General features: G+C 32.7%; 1 protein-coding gene across 1 annotated transcript in view; it reads right to left on the bottom strand.

Moving 5' to 3' along the window:
* Nucleotides 1-521: 521 nt before the first annotated feature.
* The window catches only part of GALNT1 (polypeptide N-acetylgalactosaminyltransferase 1), a 149978-nt gene continuing 123850 nt past the window's right edge, over nucleotides 522-26649 (bottom strand). The window contains 7 exon segments of the mRNA XM_074279217.1: nucleotides 522-2944; nucleotides 8301-8435; nucleotides 11027-11125; nucleotides 13808-13947; nucleotides 23748-23861; nucleotides 23864-23914; nucleotides 23917-23926. Coding sequence (XP_074135318.1) covers nucleotides 2798-2944; nucleotides 8301-8435; nucleotides 11027-11125; nucleotides 13808-13947; nucleotides 23748-23861; nucleotides 23864-23914; nucleotides 23917-23926 — 696 coding nt within the window. The 3' untranslated portion in view covers nucleotides 522-2797.

Genomic DNA, 26649 nt, shown 5'->3' with positions numbered 1-26649 from the left:
GAGAAATGACATGAGATACAGGATTGGCAAAAAAAGGGCCAAAAAGTGGCATAAACTCCTGCACTTGATCACGCTTCTCCCAACAGTATTTCTTATAAAACTAAACTTTTTTCTTTCTTCTAAATACAACTAACTTCCTTTCCTTTTGCTGTTGTTCAATTATTGTTCTTTTTGACACCATATGGGATTTTCTTAGAGATTTGTCATTTTTTTCCTCCAATTCATTTTATAGACAAGGAAAATGAGGCAAAGAGGGTAATGTGAATTGCCCAGGGTCACATAGCTTTTTCTCAAGTAACTACTCATAACCCTACCCTATCTTAAATTCAAACACAAATTAAATAAAACCTTAATTTCTTTTGTTATTGAATGTGGTCAGTAGTATCTGTTGGTAGTTTCCACCAATAAAAAGAGTACCGCACAAAGCTACATATTCAAGAATGCTAGTGAGGACAAAATAACAAAAATATTAGTAATGTAGCAGGTTGAGGAAGATGTCCCTTAAGTAAAATAGGCAAATAACTAAGTAATTATTTTAATTACCGATCACCCATCTTTGTCACATTAATGTCCTTTTCTTCTTAGATTATTTCCCTCCACATCTTTATTATTTTGCCCTTTCTTTTCCATTTTTCCCTTCCAACCCAGCTTATGTGTGGAGCAATGTGCAATCATGAAAGTACCTACCATATAGCTGGACCTGAAGGGAATTCTTTAAACACCACTAATGAAACCAATCTGAGGCACAACTAGTAGTTAATCTTAAAATTTCAAGACATTATTCAGGATTTTATTTTTTAATTAAAAAAAAAAAAAAAGAAAAAGGAAAAAAAGAGAAAGCAATGGGGTTATCTATCACGCTCTAACAATAACGTCCCAGAAGTTAAATCTCATTGCTCCATGGCTCTCTTATAATAGGGTAATTCCAGGCTATAGCACACTACTGAAGCAGAAATTTTTGGTCACGAAATTTACTTGTAAATAATAGGCCTAGATTATTAAAGCATAAGTTCCACAGAAAGATGGAATTGACAAAGCCAGTTGGACAGAAAAAAAAAAAAATCTATGATATGTTTCATATTCTAGAGTAGACTAAAAGCTCCATGGGGGCCTGGTCTGCATACTCTGGTTTGTAGTGCACCCAAGAGCACCTAGTATAGGGGATCCTATGGATGCGCAATACATATTAGTTAACTTAAATAGATTACTGGACAATATATATACAATCAACATGGCAGGTACCCTTGATGATGAAGTTATTTTCAGCAACATTTGCTGTTAAGTACAGGAAATAACACTGCCAGCAGTGAATCTTAGAATATCATCAACAAAAGGAATAACAGTTAAATATGAATCTTGCAAATAGGATGAAAAACTAGTACATATCAAAGAATTGGGTTTTTTTAAAAAAATTTCTGCCAACTTGTAAACTCAGATAATCTTGTGGTTCAAAAATTAGAAAAATCCAAATGGATTTAACTAAAATGGAATTTAGGTAAGAAATGCAGGGCTGGTATATGAAGCACTTCTTTGGTTACCTTATTAAAAAAATTCCAATTAAACATTTTCTGTCAGATTTTATTAAAAAAAAAAAAAAAAGCAGCAGATCAACATTACAATTCGAGGGTCTAATCTAAGTATGCACTTGACAATGAAGCACATTTGAGTATGGAGTGGAAAAAGGTTTTCCAGAAAACCTTCAACTATTTTATCTCCATTTACCCAAATAATAAACCACTTTTGCAGGCCTTTTGTTGTCTGGAATCATAAACAAATAACCAAAGATTTATTGCTATGAAAACAAATCTGTAGTACAGTAGTATGAGTCTTGGGTATTAAGCATAATCAGTCAAGTTAAGTTAAGAAATTGAAAATGCACTAAGAAATTTTTTTGTTTGTGAAAAGTCCACAAGCCAGGTGACCCAAGAGCAAATGAGATGCCTGGTCTAAACTGAACAAGTTAGACATTACGCTAAACCTCCGTTTCTTAGAAGGCAATAAAAAAGTTACAATTCCAACAGCCCACAAACCAAATACAAATAAAAAAGTGTGGAAAAATGAACTGATGTTCAAAGAGCCAAATTTTTTTTTCCAGCTCAATTAATTTCAGCACCCCAGGAAAAAAAAAAAAAGCATCCATGACTATCACACAGATGAAAACAAAAGAATGTCATTGGAATCAGTTATTTTTCCCCACTGAGGTATAAAATCTACATATAAATTTGATACTATACTATAACAAATTGTACTTCTCATAGTTTTGATTTAATCTCCTTTAAACCCTGTTTAATATAGTTTTTGCTGTAAAAATGTTACTTCATGATACTGAATCTGGTTCCAGCTGTTTCATTTTTCTTATATCAATATTTCATATGCTGGTTACCAGTTCTAATTAGGAAAAAAAATCTTGGAAATCTCTTCATTATGATAGCACTTTCAGCAGAAATTACTGATGTGCAAAGCAAACTATAATAATATGTGCAGCTCTCCAGAGAGCATATTTCGTTGGTTAAGTTTTCATTGTCTAAATATTTTCTACAATGATTCTTTGATGAAAGACTCTTTCAATCTTGTAAACATCAGTGTGCACAGTTTCACTAGTATGTAGTTTCACGTCCTTAGAAAGGAAGGCTGGTTCACAGCTAGTGAAAAGCGAGAGTCAAAGTTTTAATGGCTGATAAACCTGGCATCCTGCAGAGCAGGCAAGCACTTTTCCTTTTTTGCTACTTAAGAATGTGGCAGAAATGTGTGCTGAGGTAGCCCAGTCAATCCTTAATTGTTTTTTTTAATAAGTGTCTCAGAAGATTTCTGGAAGGGTGACATTTCGAAGGAGCCATTGTTGAGATCGGCTCCCACTGCAGTCTCTAATGCTGGGCACCTGGCTGTCCTCCTCTGTGGCTTTGTCCAGGCACTGATTACTGTTCACATGCTGCAGGGTTAACTTCTGGAAAGGAGGAAAAAAAGAGGTTGATCATTATAAAGCAGGTGGGGGAAAAAGTAAGGTCTTTTTATACTTTTGGTATTTATGAGCTTAACTTAAAATGACAATGACTTCTAGGAAATACATATATAATCTGCACTTATTATTTGAAAAATACCAATTTAAATGATATATATTTAAGATTGGCATTTAACTTACAAGCATTTTAACAGATCCATACAGGAAAAAGGAGGTACCTTTCAACTCTATGATTCTATATTAACTTTGATAACAAATATTTTTGGAGATATTTTTACTGTTCAAATGTCAAATTTTAAGAAGGCAGGCATTCTGTATTTGATGCTATCTATATGTTTATTCTTAAATAAATTTTTACTAGTCATAACCTTTGTAGGGACAAGATGATTATGGATTAGAATAAAATAAAATAGACCTCTTAGAAGTTGGAAATGCCCTATTAATATAAGGGATTCGCTTTCTAAAATAGCAGCTGAGGAAGTAATATAGTGAATAATTCCAAATGTTTAGCCAAACATCAGAAAAATTGGAAAATTTTTTACCACCACATATTTATTTAATTCTTTCATTTCTAATTCTTTGTTTTTATTTCTTTTTTCTTGATAGAACTTTCCACTCTATCATGAACTAGTTTTTAATTTCAAAAGTCATATCTTTCTTCATGTCTTCAAAAGTATTCCTTCCAAATTAATAGCAATAAACAATTAGCATTTATAGTTTTTAAGGTTTCAAAGGGCTTTACAAATCTCTCACTTAATCCTAACAACAACCATGTGAGGTAGATGCTATTATTATCCCCATTTTTCCAGATAAGGAAACTGAGCAATCTTTTTCAGGATCACACAGCTACCAAGCATCTGAGGTCACATTTGAACTCAAGTCTTCCTGATTCCAAGGATATCCTTTTGAGGGGCCACTTAGCTGCCCTTTCAAGTGAGTGGGAAGGTATTATTCTCCTGAGACATATTTTAGTGTCCCATTTGCATGTACAGTAATATTCAGTTTTCTAATCTTAATCAATTTTTGAATGGCCCATTTCAAAGGACAACATAACACAACATGCTGCTAAAGTTGGCAAACAGACCATGCAAACAAATTTATGGTCTCTTCTTTTGCAAGAGGTTCATTCCTGAGCACTTCAAAGTCTAGAAAGCAATGTTTCTAAGAGTGATGGCTAAATATAACTGGATAGAAAATGAAAAGAGTTGACATATTTTTCTTTTAGAGAAGACTTAGAATTTCACACCACAAGAATATTTCTGTTTGATAATCAGCATCCAATCAACCAATCATCAACCAATCATTGTTAGTGGAAGTCAATTATTAAAATTAACTTATATACTTAATGTTATATCAATGAAAACAATGGACTACTTCATAAAATAAAATCTAAAAATGAAAAGACTAAATAGATGAGATTAGCAAGGAGAATTATGAAGGAAAAACAACAACAAAAAAAGGGGTAGGTATTTAAAACTTAATACTAATAATGATATTGATGATAATGACTGACACTTACAGTACTTTAAGGTTTGCAAAGAGCTTTCTATCTATTACCTAATTTTGTCACAAGATTTCTGGAAAATAGGTGCTATTATTATCCTCATTTCGCAAATCAAGAAACTGAGGCAGAAGGACATTTAAGTGACTAGGCCAAGGTCACACAGGAAGCAACTGCCTGCAGTTTGCTTTGAACTCAGGGCTGCACATCCAGCACTCAGTTCTATGCCATCTCCCTGCTTCTAATTATAGTATCAAATTATTCTACATTAATTCAAAATTATAATTAAAGACATATATTAAATTATTTTTTATAAGTTCCAAACTATAAAATGATGAGGAAAGGAAATAGCAATCAATAAAAGTCATTAAGGAAATTTATATCAAAAGGCAATTTTTAAGTCCTCGCTATGTTTCCAAGAACTGTGCTATACACTGAAAAAACAAAGAAAAGAAAAAACAGCCCTTGCCTCAAAGAACTTAGTTTAATGGGAGAGACAATATGGATAATCTTAGAAAAGAATACACCAGCATGAAAAGACATGAAGTCAGGGTATTGAGTGCCCTTTGTAAAGGTACAACAAGGAGGCCAGTAACCAAGGACTCTAGAGGATATATAAGAGAAATCTAAGAAAACTAGAAATATATGAAGGAAACAATCCACTAGCCCTTAAAAGACTAAAAATATGGTTTTATATTTGATCCTAGAGGTAATAGGCATTTACTACAAAAGTGAGTAACATAGCAGACTTGGTTTTTGGAAGATCACTTTGGAAGCTAATGGAAGATGGATCAGATAAGGGACAGAATTGAGATTAGGAGACCAAGAAGATATGTGAGGTGGTAGGGACTTGCACTACAAGAGAAGCTGTGTCAAAGAGAAAGGGATGTCATCAAGAGATAACTAGTGAATTCTGAGAAAACTATTTTATCAGAAGTCAGACTTTCAAGTAAAGATAGAGTAAGTGGTGAGGCACTTTGAAACAACAGGAAAAAGCTTGACTGTGGAGTACAATAGAAAGAACATGGCAAACTGATGATAAGTAAAGATCTTTTCAACCTTGATGAGACTGTAGGTACTTTTGGCGGAACAAAAAGGATAGAAAAAGAGGTTTGGTATCAGTTCCTGAATAAGTCTTAAGTAACTTTTCTGAGCCTCAGTTTCTTTTCTGCAAAACACAGACAATGATATGTTGTTCCATGGAGCAAAATGCTATATCAATAAAAGTCTTTATTAGCTTTGAATGTATGTGGGCAGGAAAAAGAGCAGATAATTGAGCAAGAATTTTACAGAAAACCAAGGGACTCAAAATCAATGAAAGATTGAGGGGCTAGTTTTGGGATGAGCAGGAAAATCTCCTCTAAAAAAGGACAAAAAAGAAAGGACAGTTGAGAGAGGTAGAAATGGAGGTAGTGAAGTAAATAACTTAGTAGATTAAAAACTGAATTTATAGACAGGACAAAAAGTGTATGTAACAGGTTGGCCACTTGCTAGCTAAATGAGCACGAGAGAGTCACCAGAAAGTAACAGACTAAGATGACAAGAGAGAATAAGGAGATAATTAAGCAGTGAATAATTAAGAATAAAAGATTCCTGAGGAAAGCAAAAAGAAAGGGCTCAAGGGAACAGGAACGTTTGCTGAAGTGAAATGAATTGTGTAAGTGTGGGTAAGTCATTTAACCTTTAACATTTTATTTTCCTTAGTTACAAAATGAGGATATTTATATTCCCTACTTTATAGAATATACGCAAAGCAAGTAAGTCAAAAGCTATTTTTGGAATATGGGAACACAAAATCATAAGAAGAAACTAGAAGAAACTTTAGAAATTATTTTACTCAATAAACTCAGAGGTAAGAAAGGCTCACAGAGGGTGACTTATCTAATGTTACATGGGTGGTAAGGAGCAGGGAGAATTGGCATTTACATTCAAATCCTCAGACTTTAAATCCAGTGCTATTATTAGTAGTATTACTGAGATAGACAGTTGGGAAGATGTTTTGATGTATTATGATCAACTGGAAAATGTTTAAATTATATCACTAGTTAGAACTCAGCTTTTATCTAAATTTTTAAAGAAAAACATATTTTAACCCACCTACTCTTCCTACATTAATCTAATATAGATATTGCCATTAAATATTAGTAGAAGGAAATAAGAATGTAAGACAATAACGAAGTGATTTTAGAATGCACAGAGTGGGCATATATTTTTTAATAGGAGTTTCATTTTCCTATTCAGAACTTCTAGATAGTTTCTCTTCTATTATTTCCCTTACTATGGTGTTTTTTTTTTTTTTTTTGTCCTGTCATAATCTGAAAGTCTTATGATCCTTAGGTTGTCTCTATGCATCCTATCTTTAAGATCTCTGTGTTTTGCTTGCTTTATAAGCATGGTTTTTTTTCCACTATTCTTGTTTTTGCCTTTTCTTTTTCAATACTGTTTTACACTTCTGTGTATTTGCATTCCTTATCTATTGTTCTCTCATTTGTTTCTTTAGTGAAGTTTGCCACTGCAGATTCAAGTTTTTCTAATCTGTTCATTATTTTTGCTGTGCATGACATAAATTCTGCTTTCATAATTCTTAATTAAACCACTCAGGAATAATGTGTTGTGGTTCCATGTTCTTATCTTCCACAAGGTCTTCTGTCTTATTAAGTGTTGGATTATTTTCCTTTGTTTTGCAGCGTTTATTCATAGATCCCTGCACTCCTTTACTAGATATGGAGGCCAGATTTCCTTCTTTGTTCTTATTTTCCCAGTTTATGTTCAAAGACTTTGTGATTTCTACTTCCTGGCATGGATTCTTGATCCTAGACCATAAAACAGTTAAAGTCACTTTATCTTTGGTACACAATTTCTGCTTTGAAGTGGTTTGAAAGGTCATGGGGATGAGAAAAAAAATGTTTGGTTTGCCTTTTTGTTGCTCATGTGATCCAAAGTATGATATATGTTTTAATAAATGATCTTTAAATACTTATATAAGAGGAATATGGACACTGAGCAAGAAAGAAATGGGTTCACATCTCACTCTGACACATACTAGCTTCTAACCTTAAATAAGTCACAAACTACTCAGTGTCCCAGAGACTCTAATATTGCAAGTTACAAAAAAGGTTCTATAACAATAATGATATTAATGATGATGACAATGACCAGTATTTATATCCTGCCTTAAGGTTTACAAAGTTACAAATATTATTATATTTTATCCTTATAATATACTTGAGGCAGATATAGAAACAGAGATAGATATCTGCTCTAAAGTCACAGAGCTAGTGTCTGAGGCCATATTTGAATCCAGTTCTTCCTACATTCTATCTATCACTGTACCACTTGACTGTTCCAAACTGCATTTGTGGAATAAATTTCTCACTGGGAGCTTCCCACATTAATGAATTTTACACAATGAAAGAGGTCTAATATCCTACCCTGCTCCTCAAAAATGAACATATTTTTAAATATAGAAGACAGCGAGAACAGTAAGTTTGTTTTGAATATTATTTTTAAAAAACTATACTTAGTTAATAATACTTAAAGTAATAGAAACAGTCTAAATACCGGAGGGAAGGTATTCACTCTCACAACACAAATACTTTAAGCATGAAAATAACTACTCTGTTGCAGGGATGATTTAATTATAGGGGATAAGTTTTGGTGCAAGTAATTATTTTATTATTTGCTATTACCTGGAAGTAAAGGAAGTTCATATTCCAAACAAATAAAAATAATTTATCTTGTTAGAAATAAATTATATAATAAAAATAAATCATCAATAAAATTTTTATTAACAGCTTAGTTTTATTCAATTCTATAAAATAGAATAATTCTAGGACTTACCACTGGGTCATATTCCCAAAGCTGGTTGCCTTTAAGATGGTGGCATTTAAGCATTGTGACTGGGCCATTAAGTTTGGAGACATCTAAACATAAGTCATCTGTGCGGATTTCTTTGTTGGCAGTATAGGAGAAAACCTTAAGAAACCAAAACACCGACATTAGACTCATACAGAATCATAAAGAATTTTAGGGTTGAAAAGAACCTCAGAGACCATCTAGTTCAATCCACTCAACAAGTAGTCATCTATTTTTTCTTAAAGGTCTCAAAGAAAGAAAACCCACTATTTCCTGAATAAATGAATGAAAAAAGTGTTTATTAAGCCCTTATTATATGCAAAGCACTGAGGCAACTCATTCAAGGAAAAATTTCCTGGCAAGCAGAAACTCATTTTGGCTTTTTACAATTTGTATTCATTGTTCTTGGTATTACTCTCTAGTATTACCCTTTTCCACATGCTGATCCTTCAAAAACTTGAAGGGAGCTTTGTTTTTCTTTTCCAGACAAAATACTCCCAAATTTCTAAAATCAGTCCCAATATAGCTGAAGAATGTAAGCCCTTGCAATATTAGAGATACTTTCCACTGGACACTAGTTTATCAATGTCCTTCTTAAAAATGTTGTTTCTAGAACTGAACACAATATTTTAGATATGATGGGATATGACCAAGGCCCTAGTCCTGGATACTATGCTACTATAATGTTACCTAAGATTACATTTGCTTTCCTGGATATTGTATCACACTGCAGATGACTATTGATCTTGTAGACTATTAAAATATCATCTTTCCCCAGATAAATTACTATCTACCCATCTCTTCCTTATCCTTTACATCTGAAGCTTTTATGATTTATGAATCAATTGTCTTTATATTTATCTCCATTAAATTTTATTTTAAATATATGAATTGACTTGCTAAGACCTTTTTGCTATCTAATTTTGTTATTCAAGTTATTACATCATAGAACTAAGGATTTAGGGACCTATAGGGCCAACTGAGAGTTCAACCCCTTCATTTTAATAACTATAATGAGAAATAAACTGAGGTGTTGATAGATTGAAAAACTTGTTGAGTCACAATCTAGTAAGACCCAAGATGGGATTTGTAAATCCTTGACTGGGATTAAGTGATCCCACTCAGGATCAAAGAGCTAGAACTGAAAGAGATCTTTAGTAGCCACAGCCTTTAAACTTAGGAATTCTGAAATCTAGAAAAGTAAGTGGCTTGTTCAAACCCACATTGGTAGGACTTGAAGCAATACTCCAAATCCAAAGCCAGTATAATCAGTGTTGGTCCCTTCCCTTCCCTCTTTCCATGACTCCTCACTACTCCAGTTCCTTCTTATTTGGAACTCCCCCACACAATCCCTGAAGAATGGATGTAGGAGGAATCAAGAAAAGAAAGGGAAAGAATAAAGAGGAAATCAGGATTGGAGGCAATATTAGGAGAACAGCTAAATAGCTATCCTTATTTTCATCAACAATATTAGCAGTGATTTGGATGAAGATAGGTTTATCTTACATGTGAAAGGGAAAAAAAGTTAAGATTTAGATAGAAGAATCAAGACCAAAAAATATCAGAACAGGCTATATGATACTAGATAGAAATTAACAAAATAATTTTAATTGTGATGATGTAAATGTTATTAATGAGCTTGAGCAGAATGACAGCTTTAGTATAGGACAGGGAATGTTAAGCTAAATAAGCAGTGTCAAAGAAAAAGAGGGATTTTAGTTGACTGAACTCAATATAACTCAACAGTAGGATTACCTTCAATACTTGAATGGGATCTAGAACAAGGATGGTAACAATTCTACTATATTCACTTTGATCAGTTCCCTAAATGAAATATGATGTTTGGTTCTGGTTGGTTCCCACTAAGAAATAAAATTTTAGCAGGTACATGATAACAAGTCTTCAAATATTTGAAGGACTATCATGCGGATAAGAGAATTACAGATAATAAAGAGAATTAATTGGAAGGCAAAATTAAAACCAAAGATCAAAAATCACAAAGAAACTAATTTTGACCAAACAAAAATAACAATTAAATATAGATTCTGGGAGATGGAGGGCAGACTTATTTCATTGGTATAGAAAACTTATTTCAGAAAGTTGCAGGTCAGCAAATTTTCTGAATCTTAGCTGCCTAGAGTATTGAGAGATTAACTGATTTGCCTAGGATCACACAAAATCAATTATATGCCAGAGTCTGTACTTGAACCCAGGTATTCTGGCTTTGAGATCAACTCTCCATTCACTGTTATAGTGTACCTCAACAAAAAAGGAATTGGAACATCTTGTGAAGTAATGAGTTCCTTGTCACTGAAAGAGTTTAAATAAGTCTGAATAACAACCCTTAGAAATCCTAGCATCCCCAGGAGACTGAACTAGATGACCTTTAATATCCCTTTAACTCTGCCATGCAAGTTAGAAAAAACAAAGAGGGTTTTTATAAATACAAAGAGCCTATAATGAAGGGAGCTTAGAAGCTTAACTAAAGAGAAGGCAAATAGCTAGCATCAGCAATATAAATAATTAATACAGAGTCTTTTGAAAGACAGCTTCAGTTCAATATCTGTAAGATTCACATTCATTCTACCACCAGGTCTTTACTCTCCTTATAAAAGCTGAGGAAGTATTTACTGAAAATGATTATGTAACTAAAAAGGACAGAACATGTATTCAAATTTTAAAAATTTCTTTCCATGCCGTATTATACTCACCTGATTGCCTCCCATACCATGACAGTTAAAAATTCCTACTTTTTCATTTTCTTTTCTTGCCATGTTATCTAGACACTGATTTGTTTCTACATTTCGGATCTGTAAATAAAATAGATAATGATGTAAAGTTACTGAATTTAAGAAAACTAAAACCAAGCCCAAATAACCAGATATCCCTAGCACATGCCAAAACACAGGAGTTGTGGTTTGAGAGAAACACTGATATTTATTTCATTTATTTAAAAATCTTTGATTTACTTTCTTTCTTCTCACTCTCTTTGTCGTATATCAGGAGGCAAGGTTTCAGATAAACTATTACTTTAATTAAAAAACAAAAACAAAAACAAAAACAAAACCAACTTTATGATCCTGAAGTTTACTTTAGCAGTTCAAGGAGTGTAAAAGGTCAAAGTAGGAAGGAAGTTCTTTTTAAATCATAGTGATCCTTATGTATTCCTTGCCCTCAGGGTCCACAATTAGGTTCCATGTTTGGGGAACAGCTAAGTGCTAGGCTATCATGAATGAGAAACTGCAAGTAGGCCAATGTGGTTGGATCATAGGGTTTGGAGGAAGGTAATGTGTAAGAAAAATAGAAAGGTAGTAAAAGACCAGGAAGTAAAGGGCTTTAAATGTCTGTGATCCTAGATACAACAGAGAGTCAATGGAGCTTATCTACCTGAGTAGGTCAAACCCACACTTTTGGTAGCTGAGTGGAAAATGGATTGGAGTTGAGAAATAAAAGGTAAAAAGAAGAATGAGGTCACTGAAATAGTCTAGGTGGGAGCTTATGAGAGTCTGATCTATGGTAGTGGTTGTGTGAATGCAGAAAATGAGATGAATGTAAGAAATGTTGTAAATGGAGAAATGAGAAGATTAGGCAATGATACTAAAGTTGCAAGCTTTAGTGACTGGAAGGATAGTAGTGTTCCTGCTGTTACTGGAAGATAAGAAAGAAGGATTTTAGGGGAACTATAAAGAACTGTTTTGAATAGGCTGTTTGGAATGTCTAGATGATATTCAGTTTAAGACATTCCACAGACAGTTATGATGTAGAACTCTCAGAAATTTAATTAAGAGAGACTGGAAGTATATAAAGGAACTAATGAAACAGTAGAAGGAAAAAAGAGAGAATGGATCCCAAGGACAGAACTTTCAGGGACAGTCACAAATAGTAGGAAAACCTAGCAAAAGACTGAGGAACAGCAGTCAAATTTATAGGAAAACCAGGAGAAAGCAGTGTTATGGAAACCTATAAGAAGGTAATCAACAATATCAAATGCCCCAGGAAAAATCAAGAAGGATGATGTGCCAATTAAGAGGCCACTGGTAACTTTGAAGAGAGCAGTTTCAGGTGAATGAGGAGATCTGAATGAAGAGTAAGAGAGAGGTACCTAGTGTGAACAATTTTCTTAAGCAATGTAGCAAAAAGGAGAGAAACAGGATATAATAGTAGAGATGGCCAAATCAGTGAGGATTTTTTTCAAAAGGATGAGAGAATTAGTATGTTTGCAGACATCAAGAAAGGAGCCAATAGATGGGAAGAGAATGAAGATTAAAGAAAGAAGAGCCAATGTGCTGGAGAAAAGATGGAAGGGGAAGGGATCAAATGTATGAGTAAAGAGATGGCTTTGGCAAGGAGAAAGGTTGTCTTCATCAGACAGTTATAAAGGAGGAGATGGTGGGGAAGATATCTGAAAACAGGAAAATCTCAGTGAATGGTCTCAATTTTCGAAGGGAAGTCTCATTCTCAAACCAGTTAAAGGCTTATAGGTGAACCACGACTAAAATAAAAATACCCTAAAAATTCTAAGATAATATAAAATTTTCTAGTATCAGTAACTGATTAGAGGTGAATTTTCCCAACTTTAGAGAAAATTTCCTAACTAAAACTAAGTTAGTTGGTTTAGATGATCTCTAAGACATCTTCCAGATCTAAAGTTTATTTTTTAACTAACCTTAGTCATACATTTACAATTTTTTGAGGCAATTTTTTAACCAAAAAGACAATGTTCAAATGAAAAATTATCAATGCTGTATACGTGCAGTTATAAATATGTTCTATTTTAAATCATTTTGCAAGTTTTATATTTCTAAGTTCACATATTTATCTGTTTTGGGATGTCAACTTGTTTAAGCTTTGATTAAAGATAACAAGAATTATGGATCTTTTCCCTACCAAATCAATAACCCTAACTCAAAAACAGAAAGAGGAAAATAAAGGGGAAAGAAAGAGCATACAGTATACATCGCTGTATTTTTAAACTACATATACAAAAATTTAACTAAATAGTAAAAGAATTGAATAAATTGGTCATTTAAGACAAATATGAGAAAAAGGTTATTTAAAATTTTTTTCTCAGTTAAAAAAATTACTGAGGGAAGGTAAAATTTACTGTATTAACATGAATAAATTGGTAATTTAAGACAAATATGAGAAAAAGGTTATTTAAAATTTTTTTCAGTTAAAAAAATTACTGAGGGAAGGTAAAATTTACTGTATTAACATGTAAATAGGCAAAAAAAAATTGTAATTTTATGTTCTGGGTTTGAAATCTATCAATAATACTGTGATATAAAAATAACTATCCAGTGACATTGATTTAAAGTAATCACATTTTGGCATATTCAGAAAAGACATAATTTTCTGATAAGATGGATATTTCAGTAAATGTAGTTTGAAAAAAAAAACCAAAGCTATTCCTTTGGTGCTGAAGGATTCAATCATTATCACATTAGATAAAGATGAGATACTAGCAAATATATAATATAAACATTCATTACCTCTCCCAGAGAAAAATAATGGCGTGGAATTTGGGAATCAGGATATACATTTTCCAGGTACCATGAAAAAGGTTTGCACTGTAGTTTGTGCCTTAGCCCAACTCTTGTTGATATGTCTCCATAGTCTACCTTTGTAACTCCTGTTGAAAGAAATGAATTTTCAGTAAATTACAAAATAATATATTTGAGTGCATCTAACAGGTGAATAAGGCTGGAGATGAAGGAAAGGAGGAAGATAAAAGAAGGTATAGCTATAAAAGTATACCACTGTCCTACTGACTTAAAAGGAATCCTATTTCCAAAGCACCAAAGTACAAGAAGGATCTATGTTACATCTAGGTAGTATAGTGGAGAGTACTTGTCTTTAGTCATAAAAGTTAAAAAAAAATTGTCTTAGTTTCTGTGTGAACTTAGGGCAAATGATTTTATCTCCATTTGCCTCAGTTTTCTCATCAATAAAGTTAGAATAAATAACATCCAACTCGCATTACAACTCCTATTGTTGTAAGAACAAGATGAGATAATATTTGTAAAGCACTTTGTAAATCTTCAATATTACACGACTTCTGGCTATTGCTGTTATTATTATATTAACTATCCATTCCAAGTTCTCCTAAAAAACTTAAATTCATATATGAAAGATGAACAAGTCTGGTGACTTAAGTCATATTTAAACCAGATTTGAAAACTCCAAAATATAATAAAGGTAAAAATAAAAAAAATAAAAATAAAAAAAAACAAGAATTACTTTTTAACAGAATCAAATGACAAAAACAAAATACGATGAAGACTGTTACTAGTCAAATATTTCCAGAATCAATAATGAAATTATCAGTGACTACCAAGTCTATTCTTATCTCTCTAACCTTTCCGTTTTGCGAACTCATTGATTCTCATGTCTTCAACCATACTCTATGTCATTCCAAAAGTCTTTATTTTGATTTTTCCCCCTTTCCTTTCTCATCAGACTAGTTGGTAAAATTCTGTTGATTCTATGTCAGCCACATTTCTTACATCATTTCTCCCAACCTGTTACCAAACATGGGTCAGGTCCTTCTAATCTAATTAGCTTCCTAAATGTTCTCCCTGTTTCCATGTCCCCCTTTCCCTATACTTCACATCTCTGTCAAAATATATCTAAATGCATCCATTACTACCTCAAAAGCTTTAGTGACTCCCAGTTGCTCATACAATAAAAGTGAATAAAATATAAACTCCTTAGCTTGGCATATAAGGCTATTTATAATCTGGCTCCAATTGAATTTTCCAATTACAGATTACACTCTATATGTTCCAATAAAACTAGACTTCTAGGTGTTTCTTTACTACTTTGAAATCTATCAAGATTATTCTAAATGCCTCCCTCCACATCATTTACTACAAGACAACATTTTTCTTTCCTTCCCTATACAGCTTTTTAAACATTATTATTCCTCAGAGTTCTCTGGTAGGGCCCCAATTTTTCCCTCCATATTTTCTTGGTGACATCAGCTCTCCTTAGTTTAATTATTATCTCCATGTTCATAAGTCATATAGTGATATATCTAGTTCTAGTCTCAGCCATGAAATTCAATTCTACATTACCAACTTCCTATCGAATATTACAAACTAGATATTCTACTAAAGACATCTCAAACTCAACCTGACCAAAACTAAATTCATTATCTTTTCTTCAAAATTTGTCCCTCTTCTAAACTTTCCTATTTTGGTCAAAGGCACCATGATTTCCAGATTCAGAACATAACTGGTATTCTGACTCCACAGAACCATTCAGTTGTCAAATAACTATCACTTTTATCTACACAGTAGCTCTTTCATGATTCTTTGCTTGAAACCTACATATAACTTTAGTTCAGATACTAAAATCTCTTATTTATCTTACTGCAGTGACCTCCTAAATGGCTTCTGTGTCTCAAGTCTTTCCATATTTCAGTTCATCCTACATACTACAGCCTATGTAATTAAGCACAGATCTGATTTCACTTCTCTCCTCAATAAACTGTCTCTAAGATAAACTATAAACTTCTGTTTAACTTTTTAAAATTACATTTAAGCAAAACAAATTCCTGCATTGGCCATGTTTTAAAAATGTTTCCTTTTGTAACCTAAGTCCATCATCTTTTTATAGGGAAGTGGGTAGGTAGCATATTTCATTATGGTTGTTTGGAGTCATGGGTGATTACAGTTTGGATCAGAGTTCTTAAATCTTTTAAAGTTGTTTGTTTTTATAATATGATTATTACTGTATAAACTGTTCTCAAGGTTCTCACTTTTCTGCTATCAGTTCATACCAGAGTTCATTCAAGTTTTTATATGTTTCTACAAAGTCATCACTTCCGTTATTTCTTACAGCAGAATATTTCATTATACTCCATTATATTATAATTGGTTCGGGCATTTCCCAATTGATAGGCACTCCTTAAGTTTCCAGATCCTTGCTACCATGAAAAGAACTGCTATAGTATTTTTTTTATTCATATGGATCCTTTTCCTTTCCTTTTTTTTTTTAAATTATGATTTTTGAATCTAGATCTAGTAGTATTGTTTGATTATTGACAGTTTTGTAACTTTTTGGGCACAGTTCCATATTGTTTTCAAGAACAGCTGGAATAATTCATTATCCATTGCATTGAAGTGCATTCATGTGCCAATTTTTCTATAGTTCCTCCAAAATTTGTTTTTTTTTCCTTCCTGTCAATTTTGTTAATCTGATGAGGTGGAACCTCAAAGTTTCCTCAACTTGATTTATTCTAATTATCAGTGATAGTAAGCCTATTTTTCTATTGAAGACCTCGGTTTCTCCCTCTTAAGAACTTTATATATCTTATGTATCTTTTAATATCTTTTAAAAAATATCTTTGACTTTATATCTTTTGACTATTAACTAGGAAATAGCTCTTACACTTATAAATTTAAACCAGTACATATCTTGGAAATGAGACCTTTTTTGGAGAAACTTACTGCAAAGACTTTTTGTCCCCTAATAATTACTTGTTTTTCTTCTGACTTTTAGCTGCACTGGTTTTACTGTACAAAAACTTTTACATAATCAAAATCGCCCATTTTATCTTCTGTGTTCTGTTTAGTTATTAAAAGCCCTTCATAATCTGGTACAAAACTATCTTTCTAGCTTCACTGTATACTACTCTTCTTCCTAGAATCCTGTGATATAGCTAAATTGGTCTTTTTTTCTGTTTTGCTCCTTTATCCCCTCTGTGACTTTTCCCTGAATGTTCCCCACACCAAGAATGCACTCTCTTCTCACTTTCACCACATAGAATCCCTCTTTTCCCTTAAGTAGCAGCTCAAATATCGCCTTCTAAATGAACCTTTTCCCAAACTCAACTGCTAGTGTCCCCTTTCTCAAACTATTCTATATTAATTTGCATTTGTTTTCTTCATATTTATTCTTTTGTTGCCTCTCCTGTTACAATGTAAGTTATGTGAGAATAGAAACTGTTATATTCACTATGTTTATATCCTCAAAATACAGGATATTTTCAGAAGCCTAGCTCAAAGTCTGACAAATAGTAGGCATTTAACAAATACTTTTTTATTCTAACTCTTCTTTCCTCATATTTTGCTGGAATGTTTTATATATCTCTCTTCTTCATCCTATCCTACAGAATATTTTTTTTGTGTTCATTCCACATCTCTTCTTATTAGATTCAAATTTTTATATCTGTTGTACCCAGCATAATGCCTTGAAGTCATATTACAAGATAATACTAATATCAGGTAAATTTATAGGCAATTGAATGATCACATAAAAAGTCATGATGACTAAGAGATTGATTCAGTTAAATTCAAACATTAATTATCTTGTATTATCTATTTCTTGATCTACCTCCTTAGTAAACCATAAGTTCCTTGAGAGCAAGGACTAAGGTTTTTGTTTTTTTTTAAATTTCAGTATCTCTAGTGACCATCAAAAATCTTATATCCTATAGGTACTTAATAAGTGTTTAAAATTAATTGATAAAAGCCAATATGTAGAGAGCTTCTTAGAGGATTAACAGAAAACCTTATCCTCTTCATATTACACATTTTTACTGAAGACTTGGGTAAATACACAGAGAAGATGCTTTTCAAATTTAGAAAATTAACAGCTAATAACCTGAATGTCAGAATCCTGATTCTAACATATTTGAAAAAGGATAGTCTTAAGCTAACAAGATGAAATTGAAGGAAAATAAATGTAATGCCTTATGCTCAAAGTACATCTATTGCATAAACATAGGACAGATCAAATTAGGCTTGATAGAATTTCATATTAAATAAACTGACACTTAATTGAATAAAAGCTCAGTGTTTCACAACAGTGTGATGTAGCTGCTTAAAAAAATCAACAATAAACTCAGCAAATTTTTTTTTACTGCTGAGATAATTGGAATTAAGTGACTTGTACACCAGTAGGAAGTGTTAAGTGCCTGAGATCACATTTGAACTCAGGTCCTGAGTTCAGGGCTGGTACTCTATCCACTGTGTCACCTAGCTGCCCCAAAATCTTTTTTTGGAGGGGAAAGGTGGAGGGGTGGGAGAGAAAGAAGAAAGGGAGTATAAATCTGTATCTTCATCAGTGTGGGGGACTTTTAGAGAGAAACTTCCTGTAAGTGCAAAAACCTTTTCTGAAACTTTTAGAGTTTTAAGATAATTGGTTGGAAATACTAAACTGTTAAATAACTTTCCCAGTATCTTACAACTATAAATTTTAGAGAAAGAACCTGAATCTAGCTCCTGAATCTAGCTCTTACCAAGTCAGAAACCAGTTCTCTATCCCCTATGCTTCACAAAACAGAAGTATGTGTTCACATGTAAGGAACACGTATGAAAATGGACAACTATGAGAGTAAAGAGTAAAAAAACAATTTTATGTGAAGTATGATTCAACAAGCTCAAGAACTAAGTCTAGAACTAAGAAAAGATTTAAAGAGCAAGACAGATTCATAGAATTTAGATTTGGAAGAGATCTTAGTTGCCATCTAGTATAAACTATACAAGAAAAAAAAATTCTCACTATATATTTAATAAATAGTCAATCTCTGATTGAAGACTTCCAGTGATAGAGTCTAGGATCATATTAAGATAGCATATATATCACACCTGGATAGCGCCAATACTTACAGAATTTTTTTATATAAAGCCTAAATTTTCTTTCTTGCAATTTGCACCAACCATAGCTCTTGATTTTGCCCTCTAAAGCCAAAGAGAACAAATCTAATGTCTATTGCACATTACACAATCTTTCAAATATGTAAAGATAGCTGTTACATCTCCTCTAAGTTTTCTCTTCTCCAAAATAAATATTCCCCCAATCTTTCAACCAAAGTTCTTTATTATCTAAATTTCTTTCTTTTACATACTAATTATGATTAATTCAATTTTGCTAAAACTTAATTCAAGGCTAGATTTAATATTTTTTTTTACAGTTTCTTCCCTTTGTAAACTTTACCTATCACCCACATCCAAGAGAAACTTGTCACCTTCTACTTTCCAGAGAAACTAAATTAATCTAACTAGTCAAATCTCATCAATCTAAACTATTGTAGCCTATAGACTAATTCTATCACTAGAGAACTTTTGTCTTGTGATTTGAATCAATGTTGTGGCTCTAGTTAAGAGGGTTTCAGAAAGGATGATCCAAATAATGTAATCTCAATTCTATGTCATCAATAGCTAATTAGAAGAAGACACACCTAAATTGCTCAAGATTGTTGCTTGGTCATCTTGCTAATTTATAAAAGTTAGTCTTTTGAGAGAGGTCATCAACCCAATTTATTGGCACACAAGTACTGCTAGCCTAACTAATAAATTGACTGTGCTCAGAACTTTGTCTCCCAGAATTTAGATCATGACATAATAAATGTCCTTTGGAAATTGTGGTGCTCAAATTGAACACAATATTTGAGATAAGGTACAACCAAATAAGAATACACTGTTACAGTTCTTGAAATATATAACTTGCAGTACAACCACAAACATTTACAAGTTGTGTGAACTTCATTGAGTTTCTTCATCTAAAAAATACAGATATTAATACTTCACAAGGCTGTGACAGGAATCAAATAAACTACCTCTAAAAACACTTAACATGGTACCTGAAACACACCAGGCACTTAATAGATACTTGTTTGTTTCTCTGACCCCTTATTTAACCCAGTGGTCTTGTCTAGCATAGTCATTTTGGATATTGATTCTTTCATCTAGTATGTTAGTTATACCACTCAACTTTCTGTAATTTTCAAAATTTTAAATGTTAATTAGCAAGGTCTAAATACAAATATATTGACATTTCACTGGAAACCTCTTTCCAAGTTGACACTGAATCATTAATGACTAATTTTCAGTCCAGTCATGATTTATTCTCTTTAAATATTTGAAGGCCTATTAAAGTTAAACTTAAGTTATACTTAAATTTTTTTAAAGTTTTTTTTTTTTCCAATCAACCTTCTGATTGAAAGCCTTCTCTCCTCCACTTCCTGTTCTGCCAATTGAGAATGAAAAAAACAAACAAATAAAAACAAATCAAAAATCCTGTTACAAATATATAGAATCAGGCAAAATAAATTTAGACATTACACGCATACATGTCATGCACTGAGTCTTTTACAGCTCTATCAGGAGATAAGAAGCTTGTTTTAGCATCAGTCATGGCTAGTTATGCTCATCAGAATTCCTAATTCTTTCAAAGTTGTTTGTTTTGACCATGCTGGTAATCACTGTATAAAATGTTCTCCTGGCTATTAGCTCCATTCATCAATTCATATAAATCTTCCCACTGAAAGTACCCCACCACTCCCCTGCTCCATCACTTTTTATAGTACAATTGTGTTCTAATAGTCATATACTATGATGCTAGCTCAAAAAGAGTTATAAATATTTCTGCATATCCAGGTTTCTATGCAGCATTACTGTTTTCACTAGAAATGTTTATAAGTACTTAATTTCATTAAAGGTGAACATTTTCCTCAGTAGGATTATAGATATACTATATAAATTATGGTTGTATCATATCTTTATCATTTGCTTTTTAGAATATGACACTCTAAGCTTTATCATATCTTTATCATTTGCTTTTTAGAATATGACACTCTAAGCTCCTCACTACTTGAATTCTTCCTTTCTGGCTGCTCGTGGTATTTTTTCTTTTTTTTTCTTTTAAGTGAAAGTTCCAGATGCTAGGTATAATACTTTGGAGAGTTTTGACTTGAAGGTTTTTTTCAGATGGTGACCCAGAGAATGTTTCTAGCCACTTTGCCCTCTGATTCCAGTGTTTTCTTGAAATATAACTAGGTTGGTTTATTTGTTTTTGGTCCTAGCTTTCAAGTAATCCAATGATTCTTTATTTCTTTCTTCTCAATCTCCTCAATTGGTTTTTCAGAACAATTGTTTTGCTATGAAATGCTTGCTCCATCCTTGGAGAAGTATTTTCCTAAGAATTTGTCACTATTGATGCTGTAAACATTCTCTGAGTTCTTGTCACATTATGTGGACAGAAAGACTGTCATTAGTCTTACTTTTGGTTACATGACTGACCCACCTTTTCCTCCCTCCAATCATATATGTATTTGATGATATGTTTTATAACACTTGTGCATAATTCCTCATTTGTAATGTGATACAGACTATTCATGTGTACCATATATTGTACTCTATTATTCTTAAGGACATTCTTAACTATATTCTTAGGAGATTGTATTTCTATGAATCTCAGCCATACATAATCATTGGAATAATACTGGAATATTATTCCCTAGTGCCTTGGTTCTCTGAGATGCGTGGGATCACGAAAGATCTTTGTAATTTTACAAAGGCAATATAGCCAACTTATCTCTCTGTTAAATTGTGAACCCTCTCTATTTGCAGCTTTAGTCCAAAATATGTATATGTTTGGAAAAGTTCACAATAAACATTTTTAATCTACTTAATCATTCCTCAGTAAACTTCTTTCGAATAATTATGGACCTCATTTAGATGAAATTTTTCCAGGCTTGATGTAATCAGCACAAAGTAATGTGGAAACCGTACTATCAGGAGGACATTGTGATTTTTTAAGGAATTCCTCTTTGACCTGCACTTTGCATTGTACTTTTGTGATAAGGAAAGAACAATTTTGGCAGGTCTATCTCCCTGCTTTATTTCTCACTAGATGGGGGCCAAGGTATTCTTTGTTATCATAATTTTTGAGGAATCCTGTATAGTTCTGGCATATTCACTGGAGATATCTTATAGAAGAAAGTCTTTAAAAGGTTTTCAGGTTAGATATTCTCCTCTACCCAATCAAATGCTTTTTAAAAGTCAACAGAAAGGGGAAGCTAGGTTGCACAGTAGATAGAGCACCAGCCCTTAAGTCAGGAGGACTAAGTTCAAATTTTGTCTCAGACATTTAATACTTCCTAGCTGTGGGACCTCAGGCAAGTCACTTAATCCCAACTGCCTCAACAAAAAAAAAAAAAAAAAAAAAAAAAAAAAGAAAGGAAAAGTCAACAGAAAATTAGCAATTAGAATCTTATATTCTTTACACTTTTCAGTCAATTGTGTGATTATAAAAGATGGGACTGTTTAAGAAATCTAGATATTTCTTTTTAGCAGACTCATCAAGGACATCCTTAGTATATGTGCTGCTTATACTCATAAAAACTGAGAGTAGGTGGAAAAGCAAGGATATGGGTCAATGATTATATTCTCTCAGTCATCTTCTGGTAGTGGGAGACAAAAGGAGGGAAAGGAAGATATTAAAAAAACCTTTTTTTCTAAAATTTCTTTAAAAATGCCTTCATCTATTTTTCTTCATGTACCTCAAGAACTGACAACAAATTACCCCATATTCATGCCAGAGATTATCTTATTAATATCCAGAAAAGAGAAATAACCACAACAATCAAAAACAATATCAATATTCATAAAGTTATCTATGATTGCCTTTCTTTTTTTTCTCTAAAAGCTCTTAAACTTATGGTAGTTACAGTATAGCTCTCCTTTCTAATTATTTTGATTAGCCCAAATGTTTGTTCATATCTCTGTTTTCTTTAGTGCTATTTCCACTTCCTCCAGGCAGCTAGACTAGGGAGTTCAAATTTGACAGATTTTACTGTTCTTGATGGTGAAGAATTAATGAAATTTTACAGATAAGTTCAGATTTTAGACTCAGGTTGTCCTTGAACACTAACTTTCTTTGCAAGATAAAGAGATCAAGTATTTGCTGACTAAGGCAGTTTCTAGAGAATGATGATAATTTAAAAAAATTCTGTCATACAAATATTTAGATTTCTTAAGCATAAAAATGAACAAAAAGGTAAAAATGAAAATTATCATTAAAGATATGTGATAAATACAGATATTTAAATTTATGCCTGTTTTCCTTCTTGAAACATAAACAACAATCTTGTACTCTCTCTAGTTCTGCAAAATAAACCGCTCTATTCTAGGAGTAGGGTAATATAATGAAAGGTTCACTGGGAGGGTATGATTTTCTGTCACTTAAAAAGGACAGAAGAAAATGCCAAAGTCAAGTCCATCAAGGGGATAGTGTTTTCCATAAAGATACTAAGAAGGAATTTTTAAATGTTGTATATTTTTAACATTTTATTACATCATTTTATATGGAAATCACCATCATATTCAAGTGCATAGTTACAATTCTAAGGAAAAAAGAGGTATATGGCATACTCAAGGACTCAGGAAAGCCTATTATATCATAAAAGAATGTTCTTGTGTTTTCTGGAGCATTAATGTGAATGTGGAAATTCCAGCAATTTCCTTTTATTTTTAAGTTTCAAATATATATTCAATCCATGATAGTAACCAAGAGCTTAATTGTTCTGTTTAGTTTTAAGAGACATTTTAAAGAAATATAAGATGCAATTTCTACCTTCACTAGATCTCATATTACACGTAAGGTGATGTGACTGTGGTATTCAAAATTCAAAATACAACTAACCTGGGGAAATGATATAGAAGAAATTCTTGAATTCATCCATCCAAACTTCTGCCAGTCGTCGGTTATTTTTATTGATGATCTGCCCAGTGCCTCCAGGAAATGTGTAAGGTGTAGCTTTCGAAACACATGGCCAACATGTGAGCAGGTCACAATTTCTAAAGTGCCCCACACTGCCAAATCTGGAGGAAAAAGCACATAAAAAGACAGCGTCTGAATAACTGGGAGGAGGGTGCGGGAGGGAAGAGGAGGGAAGCAAAACAATTACCTGATAATCTGACAATTTTCCTTTTAGGTAAATCTTAGTTTTTTGTTTTAATGTGGAACCATACACACTAGAAATTATAGAATCTTTTTATCTTCCTTGTATACTTCTACAATATTAAGATATGCAACAAAATTTTGCCTTTTTTATTATCATCATTCATGCTTCTTTAGAAGCTTCCTATCTTTTCGTTCTAATTAAATAGGAAATAGGTCAACCTGAGATTGATCATCAAATCACCCCAAATTTAATGTCAGAGATTGTCTTGTTAATATCCAGAAAAGGGAAATAACCACAAAAATCAAAATATTATCAATATTCATAAGGTTATCTATGATTGCCTTTTGTTTTTTTCTCTAAAAAGTTAATTTTTTCATTCAAAACAGACAAAAGAAGCTATGAGTTACAATCATCACATCCATTTTATGCTATTTCTCAATTTAATCAAATTAGCTCAGTCTTTTGGCTCCTTCAGTTTCTATTTTCTTTAAATAAAAATTTCCAGTTAATACATAATTAAAATATTTTTAAATCAATATTCTTTAGAGGTTTATTGTCTTTGAAAATATGAATATCACATTTACATTTAAAAAAAATTCCAAACTGGATGATTTCATGTGTGAGCCCAGCCTCTGATGGAACCTTATAACTGAGAAGCAGCTATCTTTTCCAGCATGGCAGAGTTTTCTGGTATGGCAACCCACAAAATAAAAAAGACCACAAATTGGTCCTTGGTCCTAGTCAGTCCTTTTCTGATGGTACAGTAACAGTAGCAGAAACAAAGGAAATAAGTTATTTATATAGACTGTATATAAGAATTTAATTAGTACTAGCATTTAGTAATAACAAGGAGAGATCTTCCAACAATCTATAAGTAGATATCAGTGTGGGCTGAGAAAATAGAAGAAGAAAATAGGAAAAGAAAAGGAGGAAGAGAAAGAGGATGAAGACCATGATGATATGGCAATACCAATAGCTAATGTTTATACAGTATACTAAGGTTTGCACAGAATTTGATCCCATTATTATTACAGATTTTACAGATGCACAAAAGGAAGTTGAGGTTAAATAACTAATCTGGAGTCACCCCACTATGGGCACAGAATTTGAACTCAACTTTTCCTGATGTTTAACTTAATATTCTACTAAATTCTCCACAAGCTGCCTATATCAACAGAGCACTTCAAGATACAAAGTGTCCCAAAATCTGAATGTGGTTTTAATCTATTATAACTTAAGAGAGTTGAAAAAAGAAGTTCATCTCATGTGTCCAAAGGCACCAAGATAAAATAATTTTATGAAGGTCCTTAATCATCTTAGTCGTGAATAATGAGAATGAAAAACTATGCATGACTATGACAAGGTATCTCAAAACCAGGACAACATTTATCTTGCTAGTCATGTGAAGATGGAAGAATAGTTGATAATGTAGGAAAATGTTGAAAAAAAATGCAGTATATAGAAATGTAAGAGGTTAAAGACTCACAGACTATTCAAGCATCAAATGTGCATATTTTAAATATAAGCAAGAAACAACCTTGCAAAAAAAAAGTGAAATTAAAGGTATTTTCAAATACAGGAAAAAATTATTCTAGATACAAAAGTCACATCTCATTTTTACTTAGTTAGAATCAAGGCAAAAATCAACAAAAAAAATTGGAGGCTAAAGTTAAGATGTGGTATCAAGACTAAATAGCAGCTACCACCTATGTAGGACTTATTATGTGTCATGCACTGTGCTAAGCACTTGGTACTTAATTATCTCATTTGATTCTCACAACAAGTGAGGTAGTGAGGTAGGTGCTATTATTATTATTATTATTATTATTATTATTATTATTATTATTAATTATTCCTGGTTTACAGATGAGGAGATCAAGGCAAACAACGGTTTTTTTTGCCAAGGGTCACAAAACTATTAAGTGTGTGAATCTAGATCTGAATTCAGGTCTTCTACTGAGCCATCCAGATAAAGTCACAATTGAGAGATTTTGCAAGTCTATTGATGCAAAAGAACCACCAAAATAAAGCTAAAATAACCTGGAAATCCCCTCAGCTGGCAAACATTTTACATCCTTGCTTGTTATGATTCTTACAAGGTACTAAGACAATGGAATTGATAGAGACAATAGTTATCTAATTTAGCATGGTTCAGTATGATTGATCTGATCCTACAAGGAGATGTTATGGGCCAGAACTTGAAACAAGGTACTGAGTGGAATTGAGGAGACAATGATTAAAGCTAATTTAGCACTGATTTAATCCTACAACAAATAATGGTTTCCTAGTGATGTAATGATTGGAGTATGCTCAGTGCACAGCATATAAGCAAGAAGCTCTTACGGCCAGACTCACAAGCCCACTCTCTCGGAGGCAGAGTCATATTCATTCCCACTTCCACCTTTGTGCTGGCTGGAGACATTGGGAGGATGAGAGGCTGAAGCTGGAAGAGACAAAGGACTAGCAGCAAGAGCTCTTGGAACCAAGGAGAGAGACAGGTCTCTAAGAAAGCTAACCAGGCTATTTTGAAGGAGACAATAAAGGATCTGGACTTTAACTCCTGGCTGCATTTGAGGTGATTATTGAACTGAACTGAAACTAAGGCTGCTCCCAGAAACTCCCCAAGAAATTTGCTCCCAG

This window comes from Sminthopsis crassicaudata, chromosome 1 (genome assembly GCF_048593235.1).
Source record: "Sminthopsis crassicaudata isolate SCR6 chromosome 1, ASM4859323v1, whole genome shotgun sequence".
Classification (NCBI taxonomy): domain Eukaryota; kingdom Metazoa; phylum Chordata; class Mammalia; order Dasyuromorphia; family Dasyuridae; genus Sminthopsis; species Sminthopsis crassicaudata.
Note: the sequence above shows the minus strand (reverse complement) of the source record. Positions and strands in the feature narration are given on the sequence as shown.